Here is a 10,468-nt window from a genome sequence, read left to right on the forward strand (position 1 = left end):
CCTTTTTTTGGCTGTTACCCTAATCTCCGCCCTTAAGTGAGCCAATTACCCCCAAGATTCAATTTTCAAAAACAAAAGTGTTTATTGCTACGTATTTCAAAGGGCTAACTATGACAATCAAAATGCAATAGCCTACAATGCTGAATAGCCTACAAGATGACCATGCGTGGTAAACATTCAATGGGAAGTTCATTCAGTGGTAAACATTCAATGGACCTGGACTTCAGCCGCCAGCTTTGTGATCCTGGGCTTTGTGGTACTGAGGGCGATTCTTGTGTCGTTTTCGACATCCAGGCGATTGCGCTTCTTTGTCTTCATTCCCAAGACAGTTGAAAACCTTTGTTCACAGCGATACGTTGTTGAAAAAGATCTCAGAATATTTAGTGCAGTGTCGCTATAATGTTGGTGCGTCCTGGAGTCTGCCAAACCAGAAGGGTTCCAATCCAAGCCTTTCCCCTTGAAATCAAATTTCAACGCTTCGTTCATTCGAGATTGATAAATTCTTCTTTCGCCGGAAAGTCGTCATCATCCACCTGGCTGTCAACACATGTGAAAGGCTCAGCGCAACATTGGAGACTAATTCGAAAAGTAGTTGGCCAATGTCCATCTTCTTGGCTTGCTGGCGTAAGCGGTCAGCTATGTCCTCCTTTAACGCCGCTGTCAACTCAAGTCCATAGCCTTCGAAGTAGGCTACATGTCAAGCGTCTGAAACTGCACTACTGTGCCTCTTCCAACTTGGTTGTTCCACAATTTAACCTTCGCGATAAATGCAGCGACGGCTACTTTGGTGTCGATCACAGTTACATTCTTGCCTTGAATTAAAAGGTTGTCTTTGTTCAATTCACCAAAGATATCAGCCAGGTAGCACAGCTGGGAAATCCACTGTTGGTTAGGGAAATATTCAGCCAAGTCGGACTTCTTTTACTATCAGAAAAATATGGACAACCTCACGAAGTTCGACCAGGCGGGTTATCACTTTGCAACGAGACAGCCATTGTAGCCTACTTCTGTATGGTACAGTAATGCTTAGTATCTTTCTCCCATTTTCTTGCACAGTTCCTTGAAAAGACGGCTGTTCAATTCTTTCGCTTCTATAAAGTTCACAACCTTCACTTGCTTCATTGTTTCTACATCAGGTCTCGTTACCCCCAAAAATAGGCAAATTACCCCTCAGGGATAATTTACCCCCAGGTTGGGAACCACTGATTTAGAACATGAGCCTACCTTTGACCTTAGGCCTATACTTATAATATCCTTAATGTTCCATTCAAGCAGATTAATTATCAATTTGTGTTGTGAGTAGCTCAAATTTTCTCTGAGATTCTAAATGTCTGAATTAGGCTACCGAAATTTGTTTCCTGATTTTCATCAAAATAAAATACCAGCTCTTTAGTTTAGAATCATCTAATTCTGCAAAGATTCAACTCATTATAATATCTTAGCAATTGTGCTTCATATAACTTACGCTATTATCATAGTTGTTTCTTTGTACTTTAGTGCAAGAGACCTCTGCAACTAAATGTTGCTAGATTAAATTTCATTACATTATTATTTACAAAATATTGTGAGCGGGATGAATATAGGAATCAATTATGGGCCTCAAAAGTTTAGTCTAGTTATAATATCCCTTTTCACCCACAATTTGCCTTAAAAATCTACATTTTTAAGCTTAAATGTTTTACGCTCGGGAAAAAAATGCCCTTTTTCCCTTCATTTACGTGCGAAAAGTGCCCTTTTTAACATAACTCTCGCGCTAAAAGTGCCCTTTTTTGAAAATTTGCCCACCTAGTCCCAATTTGTGAAAAGATGCTATGCACAGTAGCCCACAACGATTGAGATTCGAAATCAAGTTTAGGTTATTGCTTCTTGTCCTGGTGGGTGGTAGAATGGATAAGATGGTAGAGAAGATGATGTCATAGTGTTGATGAAGCTCTCAGCCCATTTACGATGTTTATTGTTTATGTTTATTCAAGCGTGATAATTCTGACTATCTACCAAACCATTATTTCAATGTTACGCCATCATCACCACCAGTCATCACGTTTCATTGAACTTTAAAAAATCAGTTTGAACCAAACCGTATTTTTGCACTTTTTAACATTCTTGTCCCCTTTGTTTTGTAATAAATGTGTCCACAAGGTGCCACCCTTCTTAACTACGCTTCACAGCTTAGCAACATCAAAAGAAGGGAATTTCAATTTCAAGCTGATGGTTCTGTTCTGAGCAGATGTTGGCTACAGTACGTAGCTAACTAACTAGCTAGTTCCAACAATGCCAAAACAGAAAGGTTCTATTCTTTCCACTTTGGATATAGTAAGCCATTTCAAGTAAAGTTATCTTTATTTTCAATAACTCTAGTTATTTTTCAATATCAGGTGTATTTTAAAAGTAAATTTTTTCAGTTGTTTTTCGAAGCTAGCCCACTGTGAGCTAGCCTTATAAAACAATGGCTTCAACTGCAGCTGCAGAAACAAAAGATCGTTATGTGATTCTCTGCCAGCAGCGTGATGCACAGCCACATGATTATATTGTTGATGCCTTGGAAAAAACTTCAAAAGATTACATGTTGAGTTCATCAGAAGACTTTAAACTCGACTTGGCTGGAAACAACAAGTTAATGACTCTGAAACATCTCAACAATGAAGATATTGATGCTCTTTGTGTCATACTAAGCCGCAGCACAGCTTTATCTAGCCTTGATTTACGTTACAACAACTTTTCTGATGAAGGAGCGGAAAGTGTAAGCAAGCTAATTAAAGAAAGTCCTTCACTTACCGAATTAAATTTAATGTGCAACGAAATTACTGAACAAGGAGCAAAAGTTATTGCCGAAGCTTTACACTCATCAAAAATTCTACGGTCTGTGAAAATGAATGGAAACAAAATCGGAAACAAAGGAGGAATGTACTTTGCACAAGCACTACAAGTAAACAATAAACTGAGAGAATTGGATTTGGGAGACTGTGATCTTGGTACGGAGTGTGTTATTGCCCTGGCCACTGTGTTAAACCAAAATAAACACCTGCGTGCGCTGAACATAAATCGCCCTATACTTTTTTCGCTTCAAGAAGAAGTCACAGTTCATATCGGGAAAATGTTGAAGGTCAATAACACACTTCGTGAAATACACCTTGCAAAGTATGACACGCGTGATTTTGGTGTGGAAAGGTTGTGTGAAGGACTGAAACACAACTATTCCTTGGCCTATTTGAACCTTAGTTGCAATCGAATCAGTCGAGACGGTGCTGGTCACCTTGCAAAATTATTGAAATGTAACACGCCTCTAGAAATTCTGGACTTAAGTTTCAATCGTATTGAATCTGACGGCGCAAAGCACTTAAGTTTAGCTTTGTCTACTTACAACAGCAATTTAAAAGCGCTGGTTTTAGTAAGCAACTGCATTGGAGGTGATGGTATTGTATCTGTGGCAACGGCAATGAACGTAAATACTACACTTTCAAACGTGTATATTTGGGGAAACGATTTAGACGAGAGCGCCTGTATTGCTTTTGGCAAAATCATAAAAGACAAGAGACTGAAACAAAGCAACACTGATGTACAGCCTTATGTCGTGGATGGTCGTGTGTATCTTGCCGAACTTTCACATGGTCTCAGAAGGTTTTACTACTGGACACCCAGCTATGGCCCAGATGTAGTCGGGATGGATGATGATGATGCATGATATGATTTATGCAAAAATTTATTTGTAGAAATTGTCAAATGTATGAATTCGAATTTTGGTACTTTACTTGCGTAAAACGTCAAAGCATGAGTGCTGCCGGGCATTGGTATCGGCAAGCATTAAAAAAAAAATTGAAACCTTCTTTTTGTTTGCTTTTATAGGCTAGTACTTTAATTAGCCTATAGGCTACCGTACATTGTTGTTGTATTGATGTGCAGCTGTATTCTTTGCTTCAACATAAAGTAAGCGTAGTCTGCAAGATGTTGTAGGCTAGACAATGTAGACTAAACGTAATTTCTTGTCTTCCAAGGAGATTTGTATGTAGCCTGAGCTGAGATAAAACTTACGACTTAGGAATCAGCACTGTTGTTGTTATATTCTCGGATACTTTTTCTGTGTCGTATACTACGTTGTACTTTTACATGAATGTTGTCAATTCACAGTTTACATTTTCAACAATATAAAACCAACTATTGGCATATGACTTCGGCAAAAACTGTTTTACTCCTGTGGTTACTATTTTATGACCATAGGTGGCAGCGACAGGCACAGAAGAAAGTATGGGACCTATCGGACATGGGGACCAATTGGACAGCAACGTTTTTGTGTTTTTTCGCGGCAATGTTTCTGTCATGCAATCCATACTTTACTATTTACCAGACCTGCCAGACCACCTGTCTTCATGACGAACCGGCGAAAAGATTCGTCATAGATATTATGGTGACACACGTATTTTTTGTATCTCAAAGTAAAAAAATACACTGGCAGGTCTATCGAATTTAAAGATGGTCAAAGAAAAGGTTTCAGGATTTTTGGTGTTTAAATGTATCAGGAATAGGCTACCCAACTTTAGCCCGAGGCAATGACATTTGAATCAGTTTTGCATTTTATTGTGAAATTTTTACAAATTATTCAAAAATTGCTGCCAGGACTCAGGAGAACTTTCGAACGAAGGTTTTGAAAGCTGTTCCTAAAAATTTACATTTGCGATATAATAGGCCATATGATTTCTGCAGTTGTAGGCCTACAGAAAAATTCTAAAAACGAAAAAAAGCTTGTCTAAAGGTGCACATATTTAAAAAAAATTAAGAATTGAATTTTTGCACATAGGCTATTTAGTTTCAGTGAGTTTGAAACGAGCAATTGCAAATGGGTGAGCATTAGAACAGCAACTCTAAACGTAGGTGTTCTTCGATTTGCTGTTTTCGATTAGGCCTACAGTAAGTTATATTTACCGCTGATCGATGCAAAACTTGTTTGGTAGCTTTCTAACATAAAAAAAATCATAAAAATTCATTAAAACAATTGTGATGGCCCGGAAACAGACTGGTTCAGTAAATTTTATAAAAAGACCGGAATGAAGTCGAAAGCGGCTTTTAGGCTATTTCCTGATAACTTTGGTGCAGCATCCATCAAGACTGATGATGTCGCAACCTTAACATTCTGTCCCAGCAATCACACATTACGGCAAAAAATCAGCTACAATAAAAGGAGTTTTTTTAATTTAAGCCCAATCTTTTTTTGTGTAGGATTTCATTGAAATTTATTAGGCTATTCAGTATTCACTCACTCACTCACTCAGAGGTCATGCTATGCCCGACGGCGTTTAAAAATCACTAAAATTTTTATTGAGTAAAACAGCTTTGTTTGAATGTCCGTTTTGTAGACATTGCTGCCGTTTTTCAATACAGTACTTTATACAAACAATGGTCATGTCTGAATGATCCCTACCCTATGTCCGAATGGTCCCCACTCACTGACAATGTTTTTCAAATGAAAATAAATTTTACATAATTTATTGTAGCTCTTTTTTATAGTAGCGTAGGCTACCCTTGAAATATTCACATTTTTCTGAATCCATAATTATTTATTAATGGAGCCAGGCGCGAATCTAAGAGTTTTTTTCGGGGAGGGCCAGAAAATTTGAAAATCAATTAAAAAGAAAGAAAAAGCTAAACAGATATGAACAATGATACTACGACATAACAATAAGCCTAGGCTACCACCAAATTATTTTGCAATAAGCTGGAGAGGGCCTACTCATTTGATGGCTAGTGTGGAGGCTACACCGGTATGGTTAGCGAAACGCAATTCTTGCTGTTCTATAGTGAGTAGTCAGATAGTGCTGACGCTAGGAAGATCGCTCCTTCTCAACTACTCTGTTCTTGCTACTGACTAATAAACCATTACGAAGAAACTTCAACATCAATAGCGGCGCTGGTTCGACTCTCGGGGTGTGCGCTTGAGCAACGCACGTTAAGGACTGCTCTCCATTCAGCGGCATCTTTTTTTGTTTGTTTGATTATCTTTATCCTGCATTGCGGGAAAGCGAACTTGAGCGCTATGCATCGGTGTACGCCTTCCGACGTATACCTGACCCACGCTGCAGCCGACTGCAATGTCTGTTTCCGGTTGTCTACTCTATCTATAACTTAAATTTGGTACTACCCATTACTCGAAATCGATCACTGGGTAGAGGCAATTATCGTAAAGTTTCTTGCCCAGAGAAACAACAGCAAGTGCGGGTGGCTGGAGTCGAACATGCAGGCTCTCGACTGCGAGCCCAACGCGCTAACCACTCGGCCATTGCTGGAATAGTTCCCCGGCAACAAGACTTCAACAATCGGAAACTTCACTCTGTCAATCTCGGTGACCGGGCCTGCGTCAGTGATTCAAAGCCTCTACAAGTATGCGAAACTGCCAGGATTAAGCTCTGCAAGAAGCTTTCCCAGTCCAAGGATAAAGATTCAATCAATCAATCAATCAATCAATTGATTGAAAAAAAACGGCTCCCGCACACCTCTGATCTGAACGAGTGAACGTGATAATGTACCGCTAGAGGGCATTGCAGGACGACAAGTGCTGTACTTGCTGTTGTCAAGAACGCTTGCTTCAATTTTACAAGTAGGCTATCCAAAGATGAGATGGTATGGTTGATGAAAAGTAGGTTGTGTTTTATGAGTGTACCGCATGTATGAATGTGTCCTTGCTTAGCAATGAGAAAAATTTATATCCAACTCAATTTTAATTAACTAATAACATAAAAACTTTTTTTTCTGGAAACTTTTGAAGTCCATTGTTGTCAAAACCAGAATGACCATGTGACATTTCAGTTCACTTCAAAAATTTTAATAACTGGTGTTCAGACAGATGTGTCATTCTTATAAAATTATAAAACATCTTTAATTTTTTTTTTAATATTAATTTTGTTAACTTTTAACTCTACTGTACCTTTGGAAGTAGCCTATACCCTACTAGCCGTCAGCTGCATGACCGAGTGATGAGAACGTCTATGCAAAGTTCAGTGGCGTAGCTAGGGGAGGCGGGGCGGACCGCCCTGGGCGGCACGTCTAGAGGGCGGCACTTTTAGACAGAAAGCTTTGTTTTTTTTTTGATAATGTAAAAGTACACGAAAAATAAAAGCAAACAGAATGGCAACGTTCAAAACAGTGGCGTAGCCAAGGGGGAGGAGGGGTTTGGGGGTTATAACCCCCCTTTTGGCACGCATGTGACGTCACGATATTGAAAATGATGCTTTCAGTCTCTATGTCTCTAAAACAAAGTTTGCCTAATTTTAAACGAAACTCCATTAAAAGAGCGAGTTTTGCCAATACCAAACATTCAAATATCTCAGCCAGGAATTAGCAACAAGAAAACATAGAGACTTAGCTTTATTAAGCTACCGAAAAATTCCCAAGAAAACATGATCTTATCCTTTTGCTATGCCACCGGACAGCACCATTTTACAGGAATATTTATACTAGGGGATTTATACCCACATTTTTGTTGAAAATGCTCTCAGAATGCACCAAATCCAAAGTAATTTTTCAAAATTTTCTGGGGGAGGCCCCCCAGACCCCCCGCCGCTGGGTGTCGTCTTTGGCGAGGACGCCGTCGGGCTTCGCCCGCCGGCCCTTAAAACCCTCCCTTTCAAAATTACTGGCTACGCTACTGGTTCAAAACATACAATAATTCCACTTCAAGTCAATTAAAAAAAATTTCATTTTCACATGCTTTTTCTTGAAGAGGCGGCAAAATCTGTATTCGCCCCGGGCGGCACAGTCCCTAGCTGCGGCACAGTCCCTAGCTACGCCATTGGCAAAGTTCGAAAGGACATGTGTTCAACACTGCTCTAGATCACGCAAACTGTGTCTCAGCAAAGATACTTAATGGCATGGCAAAATAAGGGGAGCAGCTGACTGCAAGACTAACATGTCACTTTGCTGCTTTCTGTTGTCTGTTGTAACGCAACTGTGATTGCAGTGTATTGTATATATGTTGTCGCAATGAGTGCAAAATATAACTGTCAATAACACATATATAACATATAACACACCCATTGGTTTGTCACTGCTCATCCAAAATGTATGTTTATTGTTTATGCAATAAGTAAATAATCGGGAAAAACTTAACTTGCAGCTAAAAGAAGATGAATGATATCTCTTTCAGTTCCACTATCTAGCATCTCGATATCATTGGTACAGAATGAGATACATTACATACTGCTTTGTAAAAATCGTGACCACTTTTCCCAGTTTGCCCTACTACATAGTTGTTAATCATAGTTCTTCTTCGTCGTATGAGCTGTTCTTCTGGACTATATCTGGGCATGATGTCATCAGCCACTCGACAGTTGTCATCATAGTTGTCATCATAGCACATGACTAGGGAACTGTGTTCCGAAAGCTAGCGCGACTTACTATTGCCACAGCAAACTCGCAGCATCAGGCTAAGACAGATCGTTTAAATCTACCTTGTGAAGTAAGCTACAATCATGCTGCTAAAAGCGAAACTCAATCAATAGTTGTTAATGCTGAACTTCATGAGTTTGTTTGCGTTTACAATTGTGTAGTTGTTATTGCTATAAACTATATCTGAGATATGTTGTCACGACATGAGGGAAGGAGCAAGAGTTTGTCGATAGACATCTCAACTTGGTGAAGGCTATGGTCTGCCAAAAGGGTGTGACATCAAAGCAACAGTTACTCAAAACAATATTTCTTCTTTCCCAGAATCAGGAGGTAAGCGATTCTACTTTGTACAGAGAGTAGAGCCAGCAATGGATAGAACAGCATAGGGTGATGGCCACTACAGAATCAGAGTAGGTTTGTTAGTCCTTGTTTGGTTAATGACGTTGTGTTGCTTGCCAGTAATTAGTAATTTTAGTAAAGGGTTGTCAGCAATTAAAGTCTTCAGTATTGACAACTGAGCATCTACTTGCATCTGCCATCAGATTGCCTTAATTATGACGTCAGCACAGTTCGCGTAGTAAATCATTTGTCTTCTCCTTTTGTTAACACAGCTGAGCTATTAAGACAAACTGGATATGTGGACATCTCAGCATTCGACAAATGCACAATCTCGTAGCTGCTATGCTTGGATCAAATATTGTGACCTGCAGTAGCCTCAAACAAAAGAAGAATTATACCATGCTATTTTGTGTCAACTTTTCATGGTTTTAATGACATATTGCCAAATTGAGATTGCATTAAACTGTGCTTCTCTAACTATTCAGAGAGAGGGATTTTCAAGCTACCATAAGGCATAGATTCTCTGATTTGATGTTCCAAGAAAAACGATAGAATAGAACAAAAGATAAGACATCTTTCTTACATAACAGCAGCGTATTATTATGAAGGCTGTTTTTATTTTGATGCTTTTCTTCTTAGCTTTACAGCTTTGCTGATTTTCTTTTTCCCTGACTTCATAGTTTCATTTGTTTCTTTAGTTTAATTTTAATTATTAATAGCACGGTTTAAGTTTTTCTTTTAGTGGTTTTACATGGGGTGAAATGTTATGAATAAAATTGCTTATATTGCTCCATTGTGAAGTCTCTTCCCCTTTCACTCTCAACATATTAAAGTTGTTTTTTCATGCAAAACATTTTATTTTCAGTTTGGTTAGGCCTATCTTCTTTTTTGTTGATTGATTCTGGAAATATTTGCTTTGGGTTTGAGAAAACCTCTGGATGTGCTTGGTACACTGGTAGAGGCATTGAACTACTGACACAGCTGTGGTCTTCTAGATTGTAAGAACAAAGTTTTCACCTGTCCTGTTGTTGAAATGATAACTGTGAACTATTCCATCTCATGTGTATTTCAGTTTCCTACTGAGTTCAATCTTATAAAGCTTTCTTTATAATTTATCTATTTTTTTTTCTGGAAAAAATGTTGTCTAAATGTTAGGTTAAGGTATTGAATGGGCAAAATTACAGCAAGCAGTGTCATACATTTTCAAGTTATTACGTTTTTTCCTCGTTGACCAACTTATAAAACTTTTCAAGTTTTTTATCTTCTGGCATAATTGAAATATCGTGTCTATGGCTGTCAATTCTTGCTACAATCGGCTGCCGAGAAACATTTTGTTGGTTGGATAGTTTAAATGGCTAGTGTGGAAGCTACGCCATTATGGTTGGCGAATCGCAATTTCTCGCTGTACTAGTGAGTACCGGTAGCCTACTCAGCCTAGCACTAATAGCCAGGAAGAACGCTCCTTTCTTCACAATGCATCTTAAATGTTTGCCTTTACTTCATACAGTCATGTAAAAGTATAATCAATCTTAAATGTATATTTTTCTCATTAAATATCTCAATGTAAATAATGTAAAATGTGTTTATTGATTTTGATATTTGTGCAATCTAGTTACAGTTGTATCTGCTGCCAGGTTGTGAAGACATCTTATGCTTGGAAATTGATAGAACTTATGTGGTGACAGATGTGAGAAATTCTTTATGCAATTGTTAATGAGCTTGATAATTTCTTGTATTGTTTTGTTATGCATTGGTC

The 10,468-nt window shown here is 38.5% G+C and overlaps 1 protein-coding gene across 1 annotated transcript; it reads left to right on the top strand.

The window, feature by feature from the left end:
* Positions 1–2,206: 2,206 nt before the first annotated feature.
* On the top strand, positions 2,207–4,166 carry LOC145783496 (leucine-rich repeat-containing protein 34-like). Its single transcript, XM_082595384.1, has one exon. It carries the CDS (start codon positions 2,447–2,449, stop codon positions 3,680–3,682), a length of 1,236 nt encoding a protein of 411 aa, XP_082451510.1. The 5' UTR covers positions 2,207–2,446; the 3' UTR covers positions 3,683–4,166.
* Positions 4,167–10,468: the final 6,302 nt, after the last annotated feature.

Source organism: Aplidium turbinatum, chromosome 14 (assembly GCF_918807975.1).
Source record: "Aplidium turbinatum chromosome 14, kaAplTurb1.1, whole genome shotgun sequence".
Lineage (NCBI taxonomy): Eukaryota > Metazoa > Chordata > Ascidiacea > Aplousobranchia > Polyclinidae > Aplidium > Aplidium turbinatum.

What these genes read in the sequence shown, in the direction of transcription:
- LOC145783496 (XM_082595384.1), top strand. Translation starts at nt 2,447, where the DNA reads ATGGCTTCAACTGCAGCTGCAGAAACAAAAGATCGTTATGTGATTCTC.